The sequence below is a fragment of the Cavia porcellus genome, unplaced genomic scaffold, assembly GCF_034190915.1.
Source record: "Cavia porcellus strain 051 isolate PalLab524CR breed Dunkin Hartley unplaced genomic scaffold, mCavPor4.1 scaffold_27, whole genome shotgun sequence".
NCBI classification, from domain to species: domain Eukaryota; kingdom Metazoa; phylum Chordata; class Mammalia; order Rodentia; family Caviidae; genus Cavia; species Cavia porcellus.
The window spans coordinates 33,827,729-33,851,077 of NW_026947510.1; the positions used below are offsets into that span (position 1 = coordinate 33,827,729).

The window sequence follows — 23,349 nt, forward strand, 5'->3', positions numbered from 1 at the left end:
CATAAAGTTGAGTGCACTGTTGTTTGGTGCATATGTGTTAATAATTATTTTCTCTTCTTGTTGAAATGTTCCTTGAACCAACATGTAGTGACTTTCCTTTCCTCTTTTGATCTGTTTTGACTTGAAGTCCACTTTATTTGAACTAAGGTAGCTGTCGTGAGTGTCTTAGAGCACTCTGAACTCCGGGCAAGGTAAACACGCACACACGCCTGATCGGGACACGGGGGGTACAGTGCTCGGAAAAGAAAGACAGGAGAGACACCTTTACTGTCTGCACCGCGTTACACTGCACTGCACGCACAATCTTTATTTTAGGATTCATATATAGTAAACCCGATCAGTTCACAGAGCCCAGATAATTAAGTAGTGAAAAGGCATTCTTTGTGGCAAGCTACAACGTGACAGACTACAATGTTTATTCTAAAGCTATCTAAGTGAAGTAAATAATCACAACCAGTTCTCATAACTTCTCTAGCCCAGGAAGAAATTCATTAGCTCAAGAATGTTGTTAATTTGTCTGCTGTTAGTGTCACAAAGGGTGGCCAGCCACTTCCTCAAGACTTCTGCAAAACAAAGCCAGCTCACAGTATGGATTCCAGAGGGTGAGGGGCTCACTGAGAACAGGCATTCCTATTCTACCTCCTTCTCGCATACCAGGGTGGCTATTGTAAATTGCAGGTTAGAGGGGGTTGGGCCTACAAAGTGACACCTCATCCCCCACACTTCCTTCCTTTTTATTTTTTAACAACAATTTCCATAAGATCAGGTTATTAATAGTATTTCGTCTTATGCAGTAAAAATACACAAGAACTATGGCAATGAGAACTATAATTAAACTAAGTCCCATGCCACTAAAAGTGTGGGTTATGCTCTGCCAGATTCCTTTGGAATCTAATCCTTTCAAAGATTGAGCAAGCAATTGCGCGAATTGTGCTAGGGATTCATCATCATTTTGCTTTGCAAAATCCTTGTCAATTTGATTATGCAAAGATTCTATTTCCTCTTGGGCAGAGGTGTTTTCATTTAGATACATTCTAATCATTTCCCATTCATGTTCTGTTTGATTATAAGGTCGTTGGGTTATACAGAAAGTAGTTGAATTTCAATCACATTTTAAAAACACTTGATGCTGAAGAGCCAATATTTTTCTACCCATCCATTCAACTGTTTGTTTAAGGAGGTCTATTTGTTGTTGTAGTCTGGCGTTTATTTGCCACTGAGTTAACCAAAGTTCATGAGAATTTTCATGCCATAATTCTACAACATGTTTTTCTTGCAAAGAGGTTTGTAAAGCTATTCCTGAGACTGCTGCTAGGGAGGCTACAGTTATCAGACTTAACAGTACAGCAACCACTATTCCAATAAATCTTTTTGTACATTTTAACAGATGTTTAAAAAATTTAGTAGTAACAGAAATTACCGGGTCTTGAGACCATGGTCGAGTTAAATTTACAGGCAACCAAATATGAGTTTTTTGTTGTAACAGCATAACTGTATAAGTCTTAGTGAAATTTAGTGTGCTATTTAAGCATGTAAACAATTGACAATTTAAACAAGTACAAGAAAAATGTGTAAAATTAAAAGTTCCCACTAAAAAGACATAAGGCAGAGGTGCACAAACAGTAATATTATACATTTTAAACCTAGTAAAATTATAAGTAGTAGATACAGATCGACTAGTCCCTGAATAGGAAACATTGTACAAGGTTACAGGTTGCATAGCGGCTGGAATCTTCCAAATATGATTTTGAAGGTGATGAGGGTATTCTTCGGCTGCAACAGCAGGGTTAGCGATTCCACCATCTCCCCACCACAAAAGAGCCGTCTTCTGATGAAATATAGGAGCTCCGTCAGTTATTTTCTTTGGATCTGGAAGACTATACACAACAGAGAGATTACATCTTGTCTCATTCCATTCAGCACATCCATTAACGAATTTTCCAAATGGTCCCCAAATAATATACCCATCAATATTTTTAGCAAATTTTCCCATACATAGTTGCCAAATTATGGGATAATAAGAAATATTTTTATAAGTGAATTCAGGGCATACAGGAAATGTATTTGTATCAGGTGCTGTTAAATTTCTCCAGGTAACATTAAAGGTTTGAGCAGCCAAGGCTTGAAGCCTTGTTCTTTTGTTGCCTGCTTTTATTCCATGTTGAATCCAATACTGCCATCCCAGAGGGATGCAAGGCGGTTCCCCAATGCAAATAGGCCTTTGATTACCATAATAAGTAAAATTGAATAATGTCCCATCATCTTGATTGTGGGGGGTTAAATCAGCCCACGGTGCTGACAAAATTTTTCTAGGTGTGGTATAAAGTAAAATATCACTAGTTCCCCATTTTACAGGTTCTAATAAAGGGGGATTAGGAATATATGCCCAGTACGAATGTGGAGGTACCTCAGTCCCCGACGCAACAGTGAGCAAGGCACATAAAGCTAAAAACAAGTTTTCAGGGTTTAAAGGCTTTCCTGCTTGAAGGACAAGCCGTTGCCCTTCTATGGTCAATTTCTTTAATTGTCCCCATGTAGGGAGGGGATTTAAATTTGGTCGCTGTGAGCGGCGGGATTTTCTTAGCTGTAATCTGGCCATGGCTGCGATAGGAACAAGCTCAGCATCTTCAGCCTCTAGCTGGTTTCGGGCTCGCTTCTGAAGGCACGGTTCTGGTTCCTTGGGGAGTTGTCTCCGGGGCTGGCGAACAGGGTCTGGAGGCGCGGATCCTGATCCATCGTCCAGGGACCCACTGCTGAATTCCATTTTCTGTGGAGATATAACCAAAACCTTTCCCCTTATAGAGCAGTGTGCCCTTCTCCCATTCAGCCTCTGGAGCTGTTTTAGTCCAAATAGGTTCATTAATCACAAAGGGCTGTTGTTGCTGTTCGAAATGTCTTTCAGCTCTTGTTAATATTTCACCTTGTGGTAAATTGAGAAAATTTAAAATAAACAATGCTTGATGCAGTAATGTTTTTGGACTGTTTTGCAATTTAAACAGTATTGGTATCTGAATATCCTCCTGACTCCTCCTTTTTAATTTTTTAATTTGTAACTTAAGAGTGCCATGTGCTCTTTCAACAATAGCTTGACCCTGGGGGTTATATTCAATCCCTGTAATATGAATAATATTATGGAGATCACAAAATTGTTTAAATGTTCTGCTAGTATAAGCAGGTCCATTATCTGTTTTGATTTTAGAAGGAATTCCCATAACTGCAAAAGTCTCCAATAAATGTACAATAACATTTTTAGTGGATTCTCCCTGTTGAGCAGTAGCCCATAGAAATGAAGAATATGTATCAATAACTACATGTACATAAGAAAGCCGACCAAAAGAAGGTACATGTGTAATATCTATTTGCCATAACTCATTAGGTTGAGTTCCTCGAGGGTTGACACCTGTGGGAATAATTCTTAAATGTAATGGTCTACAAATAGGGCAGGCTTTTACAATTTGTTTAGCTTTTGTAAAAGGTATCTTATATTTAAGATGCAAATGTCCTGCATTCGCATGATTAAATTGATGTTCTTCAACGGGTGTAGTGAACATAACTAAGGAATCCACTGCATTGTTACCTGATACTAATGGTCCGGGTAACTGAGAATGAGAACGTAAATGAGTAATAAAATAAGAATGATTTCTTTTTTGAACATGTATTTGTAAATTTTGAAATAAAGACAATAAAGCAGGCTTATTAGAATATAACACAGCTGAATAGATATTTGTCACTACTCCAACAGAATAGGCCGAATCGGCTATAATATTAATAGGTTGGTTATGAAAATCTAAAAACACTTGCAATATAGCAAAAAGTTCATTTTGTTGTACAGAGTTAAAATTTGTCTGACGTACCCAGTAAGATTTTTGAGTCCAATATGCAGCTTTATTTTTAGATCCATCTGTAAATATAGTCAAAGCTTGTGGAATTGGCTGTACAGCTAATAAGGTATTAACCACAAATTGTTGACGTCTAAAAAAATCCCATAATTTACTTTTAGGAAAATGATATGAAAAAGTTCCCATGAAATCTGCTAAAGCAATTTGTAAGGTTTCAGTAATTGACAACAAATATTCCCATTGTTCCTTAGTTAAAGGGATAACTATATTGTTTATATCTTCTCCTATCAAAGTTATAGAACGAGCTCTACCATTCATAATTAAAGCTGCAACCATGTCAATATAAGGCATAACATTTTTAGATTGCTTAGTTTTAGTGAATACCCATTCTACTGGCATAGCATTTTGACCTAAAACTGCAGAGGGATATTGAAAAGTATTAATAATATATAAAGTTAGAGGCAATTTAGGATCAATCCTAATTAAAAATGCATCCTTAATTCGTTGTTCTACAAACTGTAATTCTTGCTCTGCTTTTGCTGTTAAAGAACGAGGGCTGGATGGATCTGAAGAGCCCTGTAGAGTAGCAAACAAATGTTGTAATGCATGGGTAGGGATACCTAGTGTGGGACGAAGCCAATTAATATCCCCTAATAATTTTTGAAAATCATTTAAAGTGGATAACTTATCTCTCCTAATAGACATTTTTTGTGGAATCACCTTTTGTCTAGTAAGAATATATCCCAAATAATGACTAACTTCTTCCTTTTGAATTTTATCCTGTGCTATTACAAGTCCAAACGGAGAAAAATATTGAGGTAAAGTTTTTAAAATATCTTCTAAAACATTTCTATCACTATATGAGAATAAAATATCATCCATGAAATGAGCCGTATAAACCTGAGGCCATCGTGCACGCACTGGTTTTAATGCTGCATCAACATAAATTTGACATATAGTTGGGGAATTTTTCATTCCTTGGGGTAAAGTCCTCCATTGATATCTTTGATAAGGTCTTTGATAGTTTGTTTGAGGAATTGAAAAAGCAAACCGTTTTCTATCTTCTGGATGTAATGGGATGTTAAAAAAAACAATCTTGTAAATCTATAACATATACAAACCAACCAGCAGGGAGCGCTGAGGGTAAAGGAATGCCGGGCTGAAGGGTTCCCATTTGAAATAAGGATGAATTTACAGCACGTAAGTCCGTTAAAAGTCTCCACTTGCCTGATTTTTTTTTTATCACAAATATTGGAGAATTCCAAGGAGATGTGGATGGTTTTATGTGATGTAGAGCAAGTTGTTGATCAATCAATTCCTGCGCTGCCTGTAACTTTTGAGTAGTCAAAGGCCACTGATCTATCCAAATTGGGTCATCATTTTTCCAATTAAGCTTTAAAGGATTTATTTCCCTAAGCTGTAGAAACATGCAAAATATTAAAAATGTATATAAGCTCCCCATTGTTCTAATATATCTCTTCCTAAAATAGAAACTGGCACCTCTAAGATATAAGGTTTAATAACAGCAACTTGACCCTCTTCATTTTTTATATGTATATGCATTGTGGCTTGTCCAATTGTATTTACTGGAGTTTTACTTACTCCTTTTATATTACATGGAATAATAGTATAAGTAATATGAGAAGGCCAATCAGTAGGTTTAACAATAGTAATATCCGAGCCTGTATCTATAAGAGCCTGAATTTTCTTATGCTCAATAAAAATATTAATAAGAGGTTGTTGTTGAGATAATTTAGCTGTCCACATTACATTAATAGGGTTAGTACTGCCGAACCCTCCTGTTCGCTGAACAACAGAGGATCCTATTGGGATATAAGGCAGTAAAATGAGTTGAGCTATACGTTCTCCCTTTAATAATTTATAATCTGTAAGTGAGGACATCAGAATTTGAATTTCTCCAGTATAGTCTGCATCTATAATTCCTAAGTGAACAGTAATGCCTTTTTGATTTAAACTAGATCTACCCGTGAGCAAGCCAAAAGTTCCCGCAGGCAGGGGACCAAAAATTCCTGTAGGAATTCTCACGGGAGATTGTCCTCCTCTTAATTCTACATCTTTTAAGGCTGGTATGTCCACTGCGGCACTGTGTTGGGTGGCTGGCTGTAGGGAGAATACGGTATATTTACCCCATTGATTTGTCCGGGGCCCGGGGTAGGGCCCGTTCTCCCGTTTCCCTTTTGTTCAGCTGAATTAACTTGTTTACTCCTGCATTCACGAGCCCAATGATTTCCCTTCTTACATTTTGGACATAAGCCGGGAGCTCTAGATCTCTTTTTTTGATCATTGCCTACAAGTTTTGGACAGGCCCTCTTTACATGTCCTATCTGACCACAATTAAAACATTTTAAAGACTGTTCCTTTTTAGATTGCCAATTAGTCCACGTGGTTGCCATGGTCTCAGCAAACAGTTGCATTTTCCTAGATTCTGAATTTAAATCTTTACATTGTTTTATAAAATTGTCAATCGTTCCAGTATCTTTTATTGGAATTAAAGCCCTTTTGCATTCATCATTAGCATTTTCAAAAGCTAACATTTTTAAGAGATGCTCTTGTAAGTCTTGTCCCACTACTGTTTTTTCTATAACATTTTGAAGTCTTGCAACGAACTCAACATACGGTTCATTGGCTCCTTGCAGAACTTTAGCCCAAGATCCATATTCTGATCCTTTAAGCCGTATTTTATCCCAAGCTTTTAAAGCAATATCTTTTAATTGAGCATGAATCTCTCTTGGAGCTCCTGCCTGATGCTCAACAGTATCAAAGAAACCTGTACCAGAGAGCATGGGATAAGAAAGGAGTCTAATATTAGGATCTCGATCGTCAGCATTTTGTCTTGCCTTTTCCGCACAACCTTCCATAAACCATATGTGCCACTGTAAATATTCTGGCTCCTTTAAAAGAATTTTGGCCAAGGCTTTCCAATCATAAGGAGCAAGATTACCATACTGATCTGCTACTGATGTTATTAATTCTCTAGTGTAATGAGCCTGAGGGCCATAAAGGGTTACAGCCTTTTTTAATTTTGCTAAATCATCCATATTAAATGCTTCCCATCTAGGGGGAACTGCCTCTCCATCTATTGGCTGTGGCCTGATTACAGGGAAAGCAAAGGCAGGCTTTTCCTCATCAGAATCCCCTAATTTTGGTAGATCAGCCAAAGCTAGCTTGGCTTTACTCCAATTAGGGTTAGATGGAGGAGGTGCAGAGGGAACTACAGGCGGGTTCTGCTTAACGGAGAGTTGTTTCACCTCTTGTGTTAAATGCTGTATAGCCTGTAAAATTGGGCGATTGTCATAATTTGATATTGCTGCGGCAGCTAAAGCTGAGTCGGCTGTAGTGGATTTTACTTTTAGTTTGGACGCCTTTTCACTACTTAAAGCGATAGCGTCATTTTGAACTACATTCTGCTCCTCCTCTGTGAGGGGCAATTCCTGAATAACTGGCTTAATTTCTAGTTGAAGATTTTCTACAATATGTTCATCTTCCATAGCTTTTAATAAAGAGTACACAACCGACCAAATAGCCCAAAAACGTAAAGGAATCTTCTCCTCCTGTTGCATAGCCCTTTCTATACTAACCCTTGCCTTCCTCCATACTTCTACATCCAAAGTTCCTTCATCTGGAAACCAAGGATTATATTCTTTAATTGTATCAATACACATATCCAAGTCAGCTGACCTGAGCGATATGCCATATATAGATAATAAATGTTTAAGAATTTTTAAGAAAGGAGAAGAAGCAGATTGTCCCATTTCCCAGTAATAAAATTATACTTACCTTCCTAAGCGACCTTCGGAGTCCCTGAATTCGGGCGCCACTTGTCGTGAGTGTCTTAGAGCACTCTGAACTCCGGGCAAGGTAAACACGCACACACGCCTGATCGGGACACGGGGGGTACAGTGCTCGGAAAAGAAAGACAGGAGAGACACCTTTACTGTCTGCACCGCGTTACACTGCACTGCACGCACAATCTTTATTTTAGGATTCATATATAGTAAACCCGATCAGTTCACAGAGCCCAGATAATTAAGTAGTGAAAAGGCATTCTTTGTGGCAAGCTACAACGTGACAGACTACAATGTTTATTCTAAAGCTATCTAAGTGAAGTAAATAATCACAAACAGTTCTCATAACTTCTCTAGCCCAGGAAGAAATTCATTAGCTCAAGAATGTTGTTAATTTGTCTGCTGTTAGTGTCACAAAGGGTGGCCAGCCACTTCCTCAAGACTTCTGCAAAACAAAGCCAGCTCACAGTATGGATTCCAGAGGGTGAGGGGCTCACTGAGAACAGGCATTCCTATTCTAACTCCTTCTCGCATACCAGGGCGGCTATTGTAAATTGCAGGTTAGAGGGGGTTGGGCCTACAAAGTGACACCTCATCCCCCACAGGTAGCTACAACTTTTTTTTGAGAGGTTCCTGTTTTATGTTATATTGTTTTCCAGCTTTTGATTTTTAGGGGGTTTTGTTTGTTTTTGAGACAGGGTCTTGCTGTGTTATACAGGCTGGCCTTGTGTAGCTCAGGCTTCCTTTAAACTCATAGCAATCCTCCTCCTCAAAGGCCTTCCAAGTGCTGGGATAATAGGCACGTATACCCAGCTGATTTTTAGTCTATGAGTTTATTTTGGGTTAACGTGCTTGTTTTATATAGCAGACCATTAGATTTTGCTTCTTGATCCATTTTGCTAGTCTGTCCTTTGATTATGGCATTAAGACCATTCACAATGAAAGTTATTATTGATAGATATTGATTCATTCCTGTCATTGCTTTACTGTCCTGTGGCTGTTTATCTTTTTTTTGTACTTAACTGCTCACCCTACCTGGTGTATTTATTTTATTAGACCTTTTGTAATTGTCATCTTCATTGTCTCTTTCTAGGCCATTGTTCATAAGTTTTTGGAGTGCTGCTTTGGTGGTCATGAATTTCTTAGGTGCTCTTTATCATAAAAGATATTTTTTACTTCTCCATAAATTTTTTTACGTTTCACTGCAAACATTTTGTTGTCCTTTTGGGTGGAAATGGTAATTTATTTGCCAGGAAAGAAAAGTCCACCATCCTTCTGCTTGAACCAGCACGTGGCCTCTTCTTTGCTGATTCTGTGTTTGGGCCAAATGTCCCTGCCCTGCACTGCTTGTCTGTAATGCTAGAACTTGGCCTGCACATCACCACATAGAAGTCCAGGTCATAGATACAAATGTTTGGGTCATATTTCATGCCCAGATTGATGTGTTGCTGTATCCCCAAACCAAAGCCTCCAGTATCAGAGAAGTTATTTTTCTTTAATATGTACTCTTGCATCATTAGACTTTTCTCCAGGATTTCTTTCATCTCAGCCCCACAGACTGTGCAATGGACCGCAATCTTCTCACTTTTCCTGATGCCAGAGAATCTGACAGTGTATCTAGTATTATAAAGCATAGGTCTGGCTTGTAGCTGCTCCAACACCTTGGGTGCCCTGGTGTTGTCTCCACTCCCCCAATGCAGACGTTGAGATAGAGCTCATGGACGCCAAGTTCTTGTATGGGGTTCTCCTGTTCATATCGATCCTGCTCGGGCCCCAAGCCTGTTCTAAGACAGGAGGGGAAATGACAAGGTCCAGTCCCATCCATTTGGCCAGCAGGGCCCTGCTGACTTGAGTCCGACTGGCATGGTGGGGCTGCAGGTAAGGAAGCCCCTGCCTGCCTGAGCAGTAGAGGATGGAGATGCATGCAGGTCTTTTCTCCGTTAGTTTTAAAAGATAGCTTTGCAGGTTATGCCAGTGTGGGCTTTATTTTAGGGCCTGAGACACTTCACTCCCAGCTCTCTTGGCCTTTAATGTTTGTGTTGAGAAGTCTGCTGTAGCTCTAACTGGTTTACCTTTATAAGTGATTTGTTGCTTTTCTCTCATTGCTTTTAAGATTCTGTTCTTGTGTTGGACTTCTGGGATCTTGAGTATGGTTCATTATGTAGAAGTTCTTTTCTGACTGAGCCTAGAGGTCTCACTTATCTGTGTGTTAAATTCTTTTCCCTTATTTTGAAATTTTTCTGCTATTTTTTTCAGTTTTTTAAATGCTACTTGTGCTGTCTTCTGATTTTTTATTGATTCCAATTATGATTAGTCTTCTTTGCATCATTTAGTAGCTACTGGACCCATTTTCCATCTTCTCTTGTTTTTAAGGTGGGTCTCATTAATTGGTCATTGAAAACAGCCCTATTTTCTGGATCTGACACTCTCTTCTCACATTAGTAACTTCTGCTGCCCATACTTTTTGGCTGTATTTTTAAAAGAGAAAACAATAAAAACAATGATATAAAATTTCAAAACAAGATAGTAGGAAAGTAACAATGGTTAATACATTGTATATTATTATTTTCAAGGTACTTAGTCGTATTATAAGATATAGATGTGAGAAATTGATCAAACAATATAGGCAGAAACCTTTCTTCTTCAGTGAACTAATAGAAATTCATAGTATAACTATCTTAAGTGTCTTATGTATGTCCATACTGTTGATAGAATTTTTTTCAGAGAGGGTCTCACTATGTATGCAGGCTGGATTTGCACTCACTGCAGCCCAGAGTGACCTCAAACTCACAGTGATCCTCCTGCCTCAGCTTCTTGAGTGCTGGGATTACAGGAGTAGGCCACTATGCCTGGCTTGAGATAATTTTTAATCTCTTGAATTTCTGTGTGGAGCCCTATTATGGACTTTAATTCTTTTTTATACTGGTCATGCAAGTTTGCATCATTTTATATTCTGTTCAATTTTTTATTAGTATATTCTCTGCACTTGGTGATTTGTTTGGCCCTACATCTTACTGCTCACATCTTTTGCTCTGAGCTTTCTTAATGCCTTCTTAATCTGTTTTTCTAGCCTTCAATATAATTTTTAATAATTCTGGTATGTAGCTTTGTGGATTCCTCTTCTTCATACTGCATGGATCAGTTCTGAGGGACTTTTTGTAGTTTTGAGGGAGTTTTTATAGGCATTTTGTAGGCGTTTTGTTGGCTTAACATCTGATGCTTTATTGTTTGGGGTGTGTGTGTGTGTGTGTGTGTGTGTGTGTGTGTGTGTGTGTGTATTAAGGCTTGCAGATTGATTTAAAGTGGAAAACTTTGTTTCTGGTATGGACATCTCATTAGTTAATATCTACTTTTCAGAGATGTCCATTGGGGGACGCTAATTACTGGCCTTTGCTCTGTCAAGTATTAACCCACCTGTGTTTACTTGAGCTTGGAGGATTACAGCCTGTTGGGCCCAGCATCCAGTTTTCTCTGGAATGGGTCATAGTATTGTTAATGACCCCAAAAGAATTCAGATACCTGCACCCAAGAGAACCAATTAAGAGCAACAGCCAGGTCATCTGGCTACAGCAATAAAATCTCCATGAATTACAGAATCAACTACAAACTGAATATTGAAAAACTCTAAGGATCAATGAAGTAACTCCCTTCTACTCCAAAGTGGTCTATAAGTGTCCTGTGAATACTGAGCTACTATTGACCTATATTAATTGTCTACTAAATGGGACAACGTTACCTCTATTAATGATAGAGCAGTATTCAAAAAAACAGTAACATAAAGATAACTAGCTATCTAGAAATTCATAAAGCTGAGCAGTTACACTAGTAAAGATAGAAGAGGTGGGGAAGCAGCAAATGAACCAGGCAAAATTTGAAAAATTAATCCACAAGTTATCAGAATGAGGAGAGAAAAGTAATATAGGAGCTTCCACTGAAGAGTAAGAGAATAATCACAGCAAAGAATGAATTTAAAAAAAGATAAACAGTGAACATAAACAGGAGATAAAGAAAGGTAAGAAGGAAGAGAAAAAAGTCAAAAAGGAAATGTGAAAAAGAGATAAAAGAAACCAAAGGGGAAAGAGGACCACAAATCTCCAGAACTCCTACTGAAGGAAAGATAAAAATAATACAATTAGAAAAAAAAATGTTTAAAGTCTGTTAAAGAAAAACATTTCTGTGTCATTGAATAAATGGTTTCTTTGCAAGCTCTGCGGTGTTGGGATCCAGGCAGCCATGACTTTCTGGCCCTGGATTTAGGGCTGCTGGGTTTTAAGAGGTGCCCTCCCTGCACAAAGGCCCCTCTGTCTGTGCACCCTGGTTTGTGGCTACCAGCCAAGCCACACTGCAGTCAGCCTTCAGATCTCTGCTGGATGCAGGCCACATGGTGGGCTTTCAAGTGGGCTTCTGGGGTTCACATTCACAGATGTGAGCTCTGTTGTTACCTTTCCTCCTCCCGCATTGTTTTATCCAAGATCAGGTTCGTAAGCTCTTCCTCACCTTGGCTGCCCAACCCAAGGGGAAGCAAAATGGAGAGCCAGCTTGGAGTTGGTGGGTGGTTGTGCCTTCACATCAGGGTGTGCCATGGGGACCTGCTTATTCCCATGAGGAAGGATGCTGCTGCTCATCCTGCCTGGACCTGCTTCCTCCCATGGAGGGGGCATCGCTCATCAGGCCTGGGCTACTCGCTTGTGTGCATCTCGAAATTTACTTAAGATAGAAGACGGATGAAGTGGCCAATAGCATTAATGGAAAACAAAGCCAGATGACGAAGCTACTGCCTAGGTGCTTCCTGTGAGCGTGTCTCACTGTGCGACTTTCCTATTGCTGCTGTAAGAAGTCCCTGCAGACTTCATGATATAAAGCAGGGCCAGTGTTCTCACAGTTCTGAGGTCAGGCTAGGAACCTTTTCATCAAATCAAGCGTCAGCAGCCTGCCTTCTGGAGGTCTCGAGGAACCCACGTCCTCACCTCCTTCACTTCTAGCACTGCCGAGCTCCCTGACTCCCGGCCTCGATGTTAGTCCGTCATTTCACACAGATCTCTGCTACTGTCTCCGCAGTCTCTAAGACCCTTACCACAGCTGCCTCTGCAGAGGGCCTTCTGTCACGGGAGGTGGCGTCCTCACAGATTCCATTAGGATGTGGATGTCTTGTTTATTTTCTGGTGGTGGGGATTGAAATCAGGGCCTCATATGACTAGGCAAGAATCCTAGAGCTGAGCTACATCTCCAGTGCTTTTTGTTTTATTTGGAAGCAGTTTAACTTCAAACTTGTAACCTCCTGTCTCAGCCTCGGCAGCAGCTGGGATTACAGATGTGTGCAACGTGGCTTCTGCCTTGTCTTAAAAACAGTCGTCTACTACTTCTCTATCTTTCGGGGGCTCCAGCTTGGCCTCCAGGGCTAAATAAAGCCTGTGTTTAGGGCTCAGGCTTAGGTTCATGGGGCTTGTGATCAAGGTCCAGGGCTCTACCCCTGAGATCCTAGAGGAAGACTCAGGTGCTGACTGGCTTCACGTCTCAGATCGGGTGCTGAACCCAGAGGAATTCATGACTTGAACTTGACCCAGGGTTCAGGAGGCAGAAGGCTGCAGCGATAGGGAAATAGGGAAGCATTCACAAGTAAAAAGGAGCAGAGGGCAGGCGTGGCTGTGGTCCCACACTTCACCTTAGCTTCCAGAAGGCAGTGAGAGCACCAGAGACCTGCACCGTGGTTGCCTGACTGAGGACGGGGGCACTGGGGCCACAGGCCCCTCCCGTCTCCAGTATTGGGCTCAGGGTGTGGGGGTGGGTGCGGCCCATGTCCTCCCAGGTAACCCACAAACTGGCAGGTTACAGAAACAGGTTCAGCCTCGCCCACCTCTGCACAGTCTCTCTGCTCTCCTGTAAAGAATGACATATCAGTTTCGTGTTAATTTGCAGGAAAAGGAAACCTAACTAAGCTCAGGTGTGACCAGAGCAGCACTTGGAAGCTGACAAGGAAGCTTGATGTCATTGGCATCACCGTCTTTCTTATCTTATCCCAGTTTCCCTCCCAGGCCACACCTTGTGCGTGTAGCCCAGACTCCAGAAACCCGGGTAACCTGGCAAGCCCAGGAATGAGTCACACCCCGTCCTCAAAGGTGGCAGAGGGCTCACTCAAAGAGGCAAAGTCCAGGTGCATTGCCAGGAGCGCCTGAGAGCCGCACTGCAGAGGAAGGAGGCAGCGAGAGTGGCATGGCTTCCGGGACAGGTAGCAGGGTCCCCAGGCCCGACACGGGGCCAGAGCCTTGCTTTTTCTCTGCCTCCCGGGGCTGGGACTGCAGGTTGGCACCACTGCCCCCTGGACACTGCAAAAATTGTGTGTGTGCGTGTGTGTGTGTGTGTGTGTGTGTGTGTGTGTGTGTGCATGCTGTTTGCCCTGTGTCCTTGGCTGTTTTCCAGCTTTCCTTAATATGTTAAGATTAATATATTAATGTTATTCTTAAACAAGCTGTATTACTGTGTTGGGGTGATTTCAGATGAGGTGGGATTGGAGCCGGATCCTAAAGGAAGGATAGAGTTTGGACTGGCAAAACAGGAGTCAGGTGTGGTGGCAGGGCCGGCAGTCCCAAATCTCCAAGAGGCTGAGGCGGGAGAACCTCAACTTTGAGGACCCATCAGACTATTTATGGGGATCATGTCTCAAAAAATAAAATAACACAAAATAAAATACACTGGGGTGTCACTCAGTGTTCGTACATCTCTGGGTTCGATCCCCAGTTACCACTGAAAGAAAAAAAAAACCCAGATTCCTTGTTGACTAAATCCTGTTGAAATAATTAATCTGAGAGTTTGCAGAGACATGTGTTTAGAATATAGTAGGTAAACTAGTCAGGCTAGAGACAACTTTATGGAAATAATTTCTGCGGTAAGGCTACAAAGCAAATCTGGAGTGATACTGTGGGAGCTTTGAGTGCCACTGTAAAGAAATGGAGATTTCCCTGGCATCCTGGCCAAGCCTCAGTCCCAGTACTCTGTCTGGGAGGCTGAGACAGGAGGACCATAAGTTTGAGACCAGCCTGGGCAACTCAGCGGGACTTTGTCCCAAAAACAAATACCAACAACAGCAGCAGCAACAGGGACTGAGGATGTGGCTAATGGCCCAAGCCTTGAGTTCAGTCCCTAATAATGCCGAAAACAAAGAAATAGAGACTTATCTTTTTATTAGAGGCCAATCTCTGAGACGTTCTGAGTTGCCCAGATAGGTCAGAAAGAATGCTTTATTATTTATTTACTTGTTTATTTATCTTTGGTACCAGGGATCAAACTGACAACCTCACACCTGCCAGCCAGACACTTTCGCCTAAATCCCCGGCCCCCAGAAACAGTGCTTTGGACTCAGTCACCTAGGGAGCATGGGTTTGGGTTGGGAGCCACCAGAGCAGTCACCTTGGTTGTGGCCAGATGGGAGTCACAAGGACGGCAGGCTGGGCAGAGCAACAGTGTTTTCTCCACTGTGTTCCCCTCTATTAATAAATTCTCCTGTACGTGGGTTTTGGGGAGAGACCAAATGCATTGCTGGGTCCGGGTATCTTTTTTGGACTTTCCTTTGAGGGAGGTATGTGGGGTGTTTTCCTTCTTCTCCTGTCATATAATCTCCCTTCTCTGTCTCTGTCTCTGTCTCTCTTGCTCTTACTTATGGTGCTAGAAATGAAACCAGAGCTTTATGCATACTAGGAAAGCACTCCACCCTCCCCTGAGCCACGTGTCCAGCCTTTTTCTCCTCCTCGCCCTCACCCTCACTCTCTTTCTCTGGTCTTGCTATTAGTTCAGGCTGGTCTTGGACTCATACTGATTGTCCTGCCTCAGCCTCCCGGGTGCTAGGATTACAGTACGCACCACCATTCCCAGGACTCTCCCTCTCTTTGAAGACAGGGTCTCACCATGTAGTTCCTGGCTGACCTTAAACCCAAGATCGCCTTCCTCAGCGTCCTGTGTGACTTTACAGGTGTGCACCACCACTCCCAGCTCTGGCCCTTGTTTGATTTATTTACTTATTTATTTGGTACCAGGAATCAAACTCATGACCTCACACTTGCCAGGCAGGTGCTGTGCTGCTGAGCTAAATCCCTGGCCCTTCTTCTGACTGTGGCTGTGTGGCACCATCTCCTGTCAGTGCAGGAGGCTCTGCCTGGCAGATCAGAGTTCCCGGGTCTGTTTTATTTCCTAGAATTAGGCCAATCCCTTCCTTTCATCTGCCTCCCTCCCTTCCTTTCTCCTGTCCTTCTTTCCTTCCTCCCTCTTTTGCTTTCTGTCTTCCTCCCAGGCAGAGCCTCTTCGCTGACAGGAGATAGCACCACAAGCAGCCCCCATCCCTCTGCGCACCCTGGGGATCCAGTGCACACACACCAAAAGTTGTTACACACACACAAACACACACACACAGTCTTGGGTAGAGCACATCCTGCCGTAGAGGAGGTGTCTCCAAGGACTTCCCGATCTTGTGGGCTCCGCACAGCCTTGAGGGCTAAGGTGAGGCTGGGGTGGGGGGACAGAGCCTCTTACTGGTGTCTGCTGGTGGCTGCTTCACTCTCAGAGCAGGGAGGGCTTTTCTGCACTTTTCCGACCCACTGAGCATAAGGGGTCCGGTGGGCTCATCTTGTGTTGTCTCAAAATTCACGTATCTGTGCTCAAAGGGAGAGATTGGTGATGGTGACTGGGCTTCGTGACTTTTGGCCCTTTTCTTCTATCTCCTTGGACAAACTTAAACTTCTGGTGACCAAGGAGCGAATGGCTAGGAGAACTTGTCTTTGTTTGTTTGTTTGCAGTGCGAGGCAAGTGCCCTACCCCTGATCAAACCTTCAACCCATCATTCTTCAGCGTCAGCCAGTTTTTCTCTGAATTTCTCTAATGTTTATTCTTTTATAAAGAGACCATCTGGTATAGTGAAGAGGGCTCTATGATATCAGACATGTGTTTATAGTACAGTTGCTCTTTTCTTTCATTCTTTTGCTCTTTTTTGAGACCGGGTCTCACTATGTAGTTCCGGACAGCCTTGAACTTGCTATGTACCCCAGGCTGGCCTCAAACTCATGGCAATCCTCCTGCCTCAGCCTTCTGGGTGCTGGAATTGCAGGTGTGCACCACCACACCCAGCTATAAGTTATCATTTCTTAGGTCTCATTGAAGCTGCTAATTTTGAATGAATTTGAGTTCATTGTTTCACTAAGTTGAAGAATGAAATCACAGACAAATGAAGGAAGTTAGGGAGTGTTTATTGGAAATAACAAGAAAAACAGCTCTTGGCAGATACTCAGCAGGAAGGTACTCTGGAGAAGGAATTTTTTCACTGTATTTTCTCTGTTTTGGCCTTATATATAGATAAGCGGAGGGTGGGAACTTGATTGAAACAGTGGCTCTGTGTGTTTAGGGTCTAAAGAAAATCGCAGTAATTGCTCAGCTGGGCAAAGTGAAAGGAAACTGCGCTCCAAGGAAGCCAGTTGCTCTGCAGTTCTGTGTCTTGCACTCCGCTTGGAAGTGGGGAGGAGCTGTCAGCCAACTTAGCATACTCGGGAAAAGTCTTCGGAGGAGGAAGAGTCCTTATCTGCTCTGTTTATTGTAACCTTCCTCCTTCCTCCTGTGGTTTGTTTTGCTGCATTTCTAAGCCTCCTAAGAAGCCGCATGACCTGCATTAGCTCTAAAGAAACTGCTGGTTTCTTTTTCTCCAGCCAGCTGTGCCTCTGGCTGCCCATTTACCGCCGCCTCCTGACTCACAAGCTCACCAACAACTGTTTGCTTCCCTCTTGCGCTGGGACGGCTTGTCTTGGGTTACGTCCTCCTGAGCGCTGTTATTTCTGAATTAGATGATGAAAATATTTTAACAGTTAAATGGGTTGTAAAGTAATGAAGATGCTACTGATTTGGGGTTCCATCACCAGGATGAAGTAAGTGTTAACACGGAAGACGTTAATTAAGGTAGGGAAATAAAGAGGAGAATAGGTCTGTGTGAGGCAAATAGTAATGACTGGATAATATTTGATCATTAACTTGGTAAATATTAAAATAGGACCCAGAAGAAGATATGCATAGTGCGTATCTCCCAAGTCAGTGTCATTACAGGTGTGTAGTAATTTCTATGCTTGTGCAAGTACAAGGTACTATGAGGTCACATAGAAGTAGGTAATGTACCCAGGGACCTCTGGGAAGTAGCTTTGCTATCCCATTGAATTATTATTATTATTATTATTATTAGAGACAGACTCTCACTATGTAGTTCAGGCAGGCCTTAAACTCAGTATGTGGTCCAGGCTGGCCTCAAACTTGTGGCAATTCTCCTGCCTCTGCTTCATCACCACACTCAGTTTTGAACGTTTTTTTTTTTTTTTTTTTAATCGGTACTGGGGATCGAACTCACAATTGCGCGCCTGCAAGACAGGCGCTTGTGCCACTGAGCTAAATCCCCAGCCCTTGAACGTTTTTAATGGCAGGCCTGTTTGGCTTGCAGGAGGAAGTGCTGGAGACAGAGCCCAAGACTGAGACAGGCATGCACCCTTAAGCTGCAGCCCCTGCCTGCCTTACCAGGTCCAGAACAAAGTATCTGGGAAAGAGACTTCAGGAGACTCTGAAACATTCTGCTTTTCCTTGGGTTAAGTGGGCCCCATGCAACAAGCCCACGAGAGACTCTTCTAAATCCATTTTCAGAGGTGACATGCAGGTTTAGAGGCTAGCACACTGCTTCTTAGCAGCTGGATTCGTATTTCAAGGTCATTTGACGTAGTCATCTGTTGGTCAACAGGTCCTTCAACTGGAGACGCCACGCTGAGGTAAGGCATAGCAGCCCATGGCCATTTCCTTCAACAAAAATACAGACTCACCTAAGTGCAGGGGACTGTAGGACTCTGTAGGACTATGATTGTTTCCTTCCTCTCTTACAGTGTTACTATTCTTTCTTTCTGCCTTTCACAACTTAATTGTCTGTTTATTATTTTTCTGTCTTTCCTGCTGTATCCTTTGGCTTCCCTTTAATTATCTTTCAGCTTGCTTCCCCAACACCTTACTGTCCCTCTTCTCTCGCTGTTCAGTCACATTGCTCAGAGCCCTTAGTGAAATTCCAGGAGAACCTCACGCCAACCTTACCCTCCTGTTTTATATTATCTGGCTGTTCCTGAGACTCATTCTTGCCAGGAGAACATGCAGATCTTGGCAGGAATGTATCGTCTCATGGAGGAGGAGAGGGAAGGGCTGACCTGGGGACAGCTGGCTGTGGTCCCTCAGGGATGGTGGGAACAAGTAGGTGTAATAATCTGTGATTATTTAATGTGAGGACTTTGCGAAAAAAAATAATCTGTGATTAATATAATTGTGCTTGCAAAGCAGGGTCTTCAGCACAGACCTACATTTCCTGAGCTGAAGCTCTCTCTCTCCTCTCTCTCTCTCTCTCTCTCTCTCTCTCTCTCTCTCTCTCTCTCTCTCTCTCTCTCTCTCTCTCTCTCTCTCTCTCTCTCTCTCTCTCTCTCTCTCTCTCTCTCTCCTTTGTTCTGAGATGGGCTCTTGCTCTGTTAGCCTTGATCTCCAGATCCTCCTGCCTCAGCATCCCAAGTAACCAGGAAAACCATCATACACCACCTCCTATGACTTAACTTACTCTTCTCAGACCTGACTGCTTAGTCTTAGTGGCAAGAAGATTCTTCAAGACTTCAACCTTACAAAATCTGGTTACAGCACACTGAGAAACAGACCCTCTAAGTGTGAAGCAGAAAGATTGACGCATGACAAGAACCTTTAAGAGGAAACAAGGGAGCAACTATGCACCCCGCTTTGAGCACTGTCCTCAGAACCGAGGTGGGAGAAGCCTTTCCCCTGGCTTGGAGACAGCAGCTCTGAGGGTGCTGGAGTCCTCTGTAGCTGACTCAGACACACCCTAGGAGCAGACCCTGAGCCGCTGTGCTGCACACTGACTGACAGAAGAGGGGTATGTGACTCCATGTCCCGGGACCCCACTGACATCGTGTGACAACACTGGTGCCATTTGCTTCTCAGGAGGAGAATTGAGCCCTGGCAGTTTGAAGCCTCCTTTGACCCCCGCCAGCTGCAGAAAGAGGCCTGTCTGCTCTCTGAGGTTCGGTGGGGTGCAAGCCCCAGGACTTGGCGCAAGTCCGGCCTAAACACCACCAGCCACGTGGAGATAAACTTCATAGAAAAGTTCACCTCGGGGAGAAGTCTGCGCCCTGCCATTCACTGCTCCGTGACCTGGTTCCTGTCCTGGAGCCCATGCTGGGAGTGTGCCAGGGCAATCAGGGAGTTTCTCCATCAGCACCCCAATGTGAGTCTGGTTATTTACGTCGCACGACTTTACTGGCACGTGGATGAGCAAAACCGGCAAGGACTCAGGGACCTGGTGACCAGTGGCGTGCGTGTACAGATCATGAGTGACTCAGGTAAAGCTGCAAGCACAGGGCGGTGGCCCCTGTGTAGATGGGAGCTGGTGTCTCAGCAGTGGAAAGTCCAAGCTGACTGGAGGAAGGAGCAGGGTGGACTCGAAGGGCAAGGAGGGCACCAGCCCTACACCTCCTTCCCCAGGCCACCTCGGTGGCCTCTCGGCCAGCTCTGTTCCCTGGGTGCCAGGTTGGAAGCCTGGATTTGGCCAGTGCTACACAAGTGCTGTCCGGGACCTCTACACAGGCAGCCATCCTAAGTGACCCGCTGTGTTCTTTCCGGGGGTGTAGCCCATCTCCAGCAGCAAGCAGGCCGGAACCTTCCTAGACAGTGCATGTAAATACATCTGTGTGCCTTCAATATACCGAATTGTACTTTCTATTAGTGTATCTTGGTCCTGGACCTTGCACTCGGGGCCTCACGCCTATTCTTTCAACAAGCTACACCCCAGGATCCTTGATTTTTAACAGCAGACAGTTAAACTCGAGCTCTCCTGTGTACTTTACCACGGTATTTGAGTGACAGGGATCTGTGCTTGCTCAGAATACAGACACTGCTGGAGGAATTTCGTCAACATCCCGCCGGGGCAGGAGGCAGGCTGGCCGCGGTTCCCGCCCATGTGGGCCATGCTGTATGCGCTGGAGCTCAGCTGCATCCTTCTAGTAAGTGGCCTTGGGGACACAGATGCTGCACCAAAAGAAGCTTCCGGCTCCAAACTTCTTTCCTGAGGATTCGGTGCATTTGCTCCGACTGTATTTTCATATAGAGGTTTATCTGTTCAACCACTCGACTCACGTTAAGAATACGTAAGAGGCCACGGTGGCACACGCTGTGATCCCAGCACTGATGCTGAGGCAGCAGGGATCATGAATCTGAAGCCAGCCTGGGCCACATGGTGAGTTTAAGACCAGCCTAGACTACAAGAGACGCTGTCTCAAAAAAAAAAAAATTTTTTTTGAAAACAAAAAAAATTTTTGGTGGGGAATATGTGAAAGTAAAGAATAGGCAAATTAGCCTAAGACATATGTACACCAGTTGCATATCCCTTTCGTCACTATTTTTTGAGTGTCTGCCTCTTTGTGGTTGTTTGTGGTACTAGAGATTGAACCTCCGATATTTCCCCAAACTACCTCCTCAGGCTTTTTAAAATTTTGAGAAAGCTTTCTCCAGAGTTCTAAGTTGCCTGGGCTGGATTTGAATTTGTGATCCTTTTTCTTCAACCTTTCATGGTGCTGAGGTTGCCGGTGAGTACCACCAGGCTCAGCAGCTATTTTAATTTGTCTTTTTGAGACAAGGTCTCACTATGCAGTTCAGGCTGGCTTTGTGCTCACTTTGTAGCCCAGGCTGGTCTCGAATTCACAATGATCCTCTTGTCTCAGCCTCCCGAGTGCTGGGATGACAAGTGTGAGCTACCATGCCTGGCTTCAGCAGATATTTTAAATGAATTATCTCCAGAGGAAATAGCCCCAAATGTGAATCTAACAGTCTATCTCAGAGCATCCTGCATGCTAAACACATGCTCTACCAATGGCTACAGCAATTATAGCTATTTATTTGTTGGACCCAAGATTTTTCTAAATTGCTAAATTATCCAGTTTAGGCTTGATCTTCTTATTCTCCTGCCTCAGCCTTCCAGAGTGACGGAATTCCAGGCATATGCTGCCACACCTGGCTTTTTACTGCCCTCATGCTTCTGTTTGTTTTGAGACAGGGTTCTCTCTGTAGTTGAGGCTGGCTATGAACTCAGTATTTATTTCTGGCTGACCTCAAATTCATGGCAATTCTCAGCCTTCAAAGTGCTGGGATTACAGGCATGAGCCACCATACCCAGATTGAATTTTGTTTTATTTTTAGGCAGGGTCTCATCTGTAATCTGGGCCAGATTACTTAGGGTCTCATCTGTAATCTGGGCTAGATTACTCACTATGTTCGAATGGATCTCCTGGCCTCTGCTGAGTGCTGGGCTTGCAAGCCTGGGCCGTCACACCTGGCTCTCATTATTATCCTTGTAGGTTGTTACAACACAGCGGTTCCACAGCCCTCCAAATAATCTCCTTCACCACACGGGGGTGGATCATGGTAAGGGAGAAGTGCACGTGTCCACTTGGGTTCTGCGAAGTGTTTCCGCATTCTTCAACCTGACTTTTTAAAATGTTCATGCTAATAATGGTATCATTACAGTATTTGTCCTCAGGATAATATAGAATTCCTTTTTATTCCAGAGTCTACCACCCTGTTTAAAGATTTCAAAAAGACATCAAGATCAGCTTACGTTTTTCCAACTTATTCTTCAAACTTGCCATTATCGAGCAATTCCGCCCCCAGTCCTTTCAGCTGCAGGGTTGATGCACCCTCTTGTGGCCTGGCGTTGAGTGGAGTGATTCTTGTGTGTGCGCTGTTCCAAGACTCGCAGCGTAGGCACCTCGCTGGAAGCAGGTGCTGCTTCGAATCCCGAAAATGGAGCGGGGGGTGCATTACAGGCAGAGACTGTGTTGACCAGCATGTGGGAGGCTCTAGGTTCAATCCCCTGATCTGAAATAAAAAGCAGAATCTAGAAATGTTCACAAACACTGTAGTTTCCCTGCCCTGTCCCAAATTACCCTATAACTTTACACCTTCAAACAACAATAAATGTTTATCACTATAGTCTGTGTGGGTCGAGAGTTCCAAGCATGTGCATGTGTGTGCATGTGTCTGTGTCTCTGTGCGTGCGCGCGTGCCTTTGACCTGGGGTCTCCTCCTAGGTGACGTCAGCCAGTGCCAGGTCGTCTGGAGTCCACACTGATAATCTTAGCACCCTGGAGGCAAGAGGATTTTGGGGGATTCTGTGCCAGCCTTGCGTCCATAGTGAACTCAAGGCCAACATGACCACACAGTGAGATTTGATTCAAACAAAAGAGAAGAAAAACAAAAACAGAAAACCTCTTATGAAACATAACAAAAAAGCACAACATATAATTCAATAAATTCTGACAAATAAGTCACCCACAAAATCATGTGGTGAGCTAGGAGAACAGCTGAGTGACAGACACTCGCCAGCACACGTGCGGCACTGGGTTCCATTTCCAGCAGCACAGAACAAACAGGGCCTGCTAGGTTTGGATGCGCGAAGAAGAAATCTGCTGCTTTGTCCTTTGACTCCCTCTAGCTCTGTCTTAGTTTGGCTCCGTGTAATTATTTGCCCAGATGATGGAGAAAGTTCCCAGGCCTAGAGAGAAGCCCTGGATGGCTGCTAGTGGATCTGCCTGCTGGGCCTCAAGCGACACGACACAAGAACCCACAGCCGGTGTGAGCAGGGCAGGCCTGGAGAGGAG

At 43.4% G+C, this 23,349-nt stretch overlaps 2 protein-coding genes and 1 pseudogene across 3 annotated transcripts; 1 reads left to right on the forward strand and 2 right to left on the reverse strand.

Moving 5' to 3' along the window:
• Positions 1 to 292: 292 nt before the first annotated feature.
• Positions 293 to 8,185, reverse strand: LOC134473544 (endogenous retrovirus group K member 25 Env polyprotein-like). 2 transcript variants are annotated; one of them, XM_063238178.1, is made up of 2 exons: positions 7,638 to 8,185; positions 293 to 2,788 (listed from the first exon to the last, which is right to left on the reverse strand). In XM_063238178.1, the coding sequence occupies exon 2, from the start codon at positions 2,762 to 2,764 to the stop codon at positions 1,103 to 1,105; it is 1,662 nt and encodes a 553-aa protein (XP_063094248.1). In that variant the 5' UTR covers positions 2,765 to 2,788; positions 7,638 to 8,185; the 3' UTR covers positions 293 to 1,102. The 2 variants fall into 2 exon arrangements, with proteins under 2 accessions (XP_063094248.1, XP_063094247.1); XM_063238177.1 differs by having other exon boundaries at positions 293 to 2,767; positions 7,638 to 8,184.
• Positions 8,186 to 8,887: 702 nt separating this feature from the next.
• On the reverse strand, positions 8,888 to 13,441 carry LOC134473568 (large ribosomal subunit protein uL5-like; annotated as a pseudogene).
• Positions 13,442 to 13,796: 355 nt separating this feature from the next.
• On the forward strand, positions 13,797 to 22,681 carry LOC100715170 (C->U-editing enzyme APOBEC-1-like). The gene is made up of 5 exons (XM_013149809.2): positions 13,797 to 13,871; positions 18,396 to 18,423; positions 19,640 to 20,037; positions 20,579 to 20,697; positions 22,258 to 22,681. The coding sequence occupies exons 1-5, from the start codon at positions 13,856 to 13,858 to the stop codon at positions 22,405 to 22,407; spliced, it is 711 nt and encodes a 236-aa protein (XP_013005263.1). The 5' UTR covers positions 13,797 to 13,855; the 3' UTR covers positions 22,408 to 22,681.
• Positions 22,682 to 23,349: the final 668 nt, after the last annotated feature.

What these genes read in the sequence shown, in the direction of transcription:
- LOC134473544 (XM_063238178.1), bottom strand. Translation starts at nt 2,764, where the DNA reads ATGGAATTCAGCAGTGGGTCCCTGGACGATGGATCAGGATCCGCGCCT.
- LOC100715170 (XM_013149809.2), top strand. An exon ending in ACTGGAGACGCCACGCTGAG is followed by an intron (nt 18,424 to 19,639) that starts GTAAGGCATAGC and finishes TTTGCTTCTCAG; the next exon opens with GAGGAGAATTGAGCCCTGGC. An exon ending in AGCTCAGCTGCATCCTTCTA is followed by an intron (nt 20,698 to 22,257) that starts GTAAGTGGCCTT and finishes TTTTTATTCCAG; the next exon opens with AGTCTACCACCCTGTTTAAA.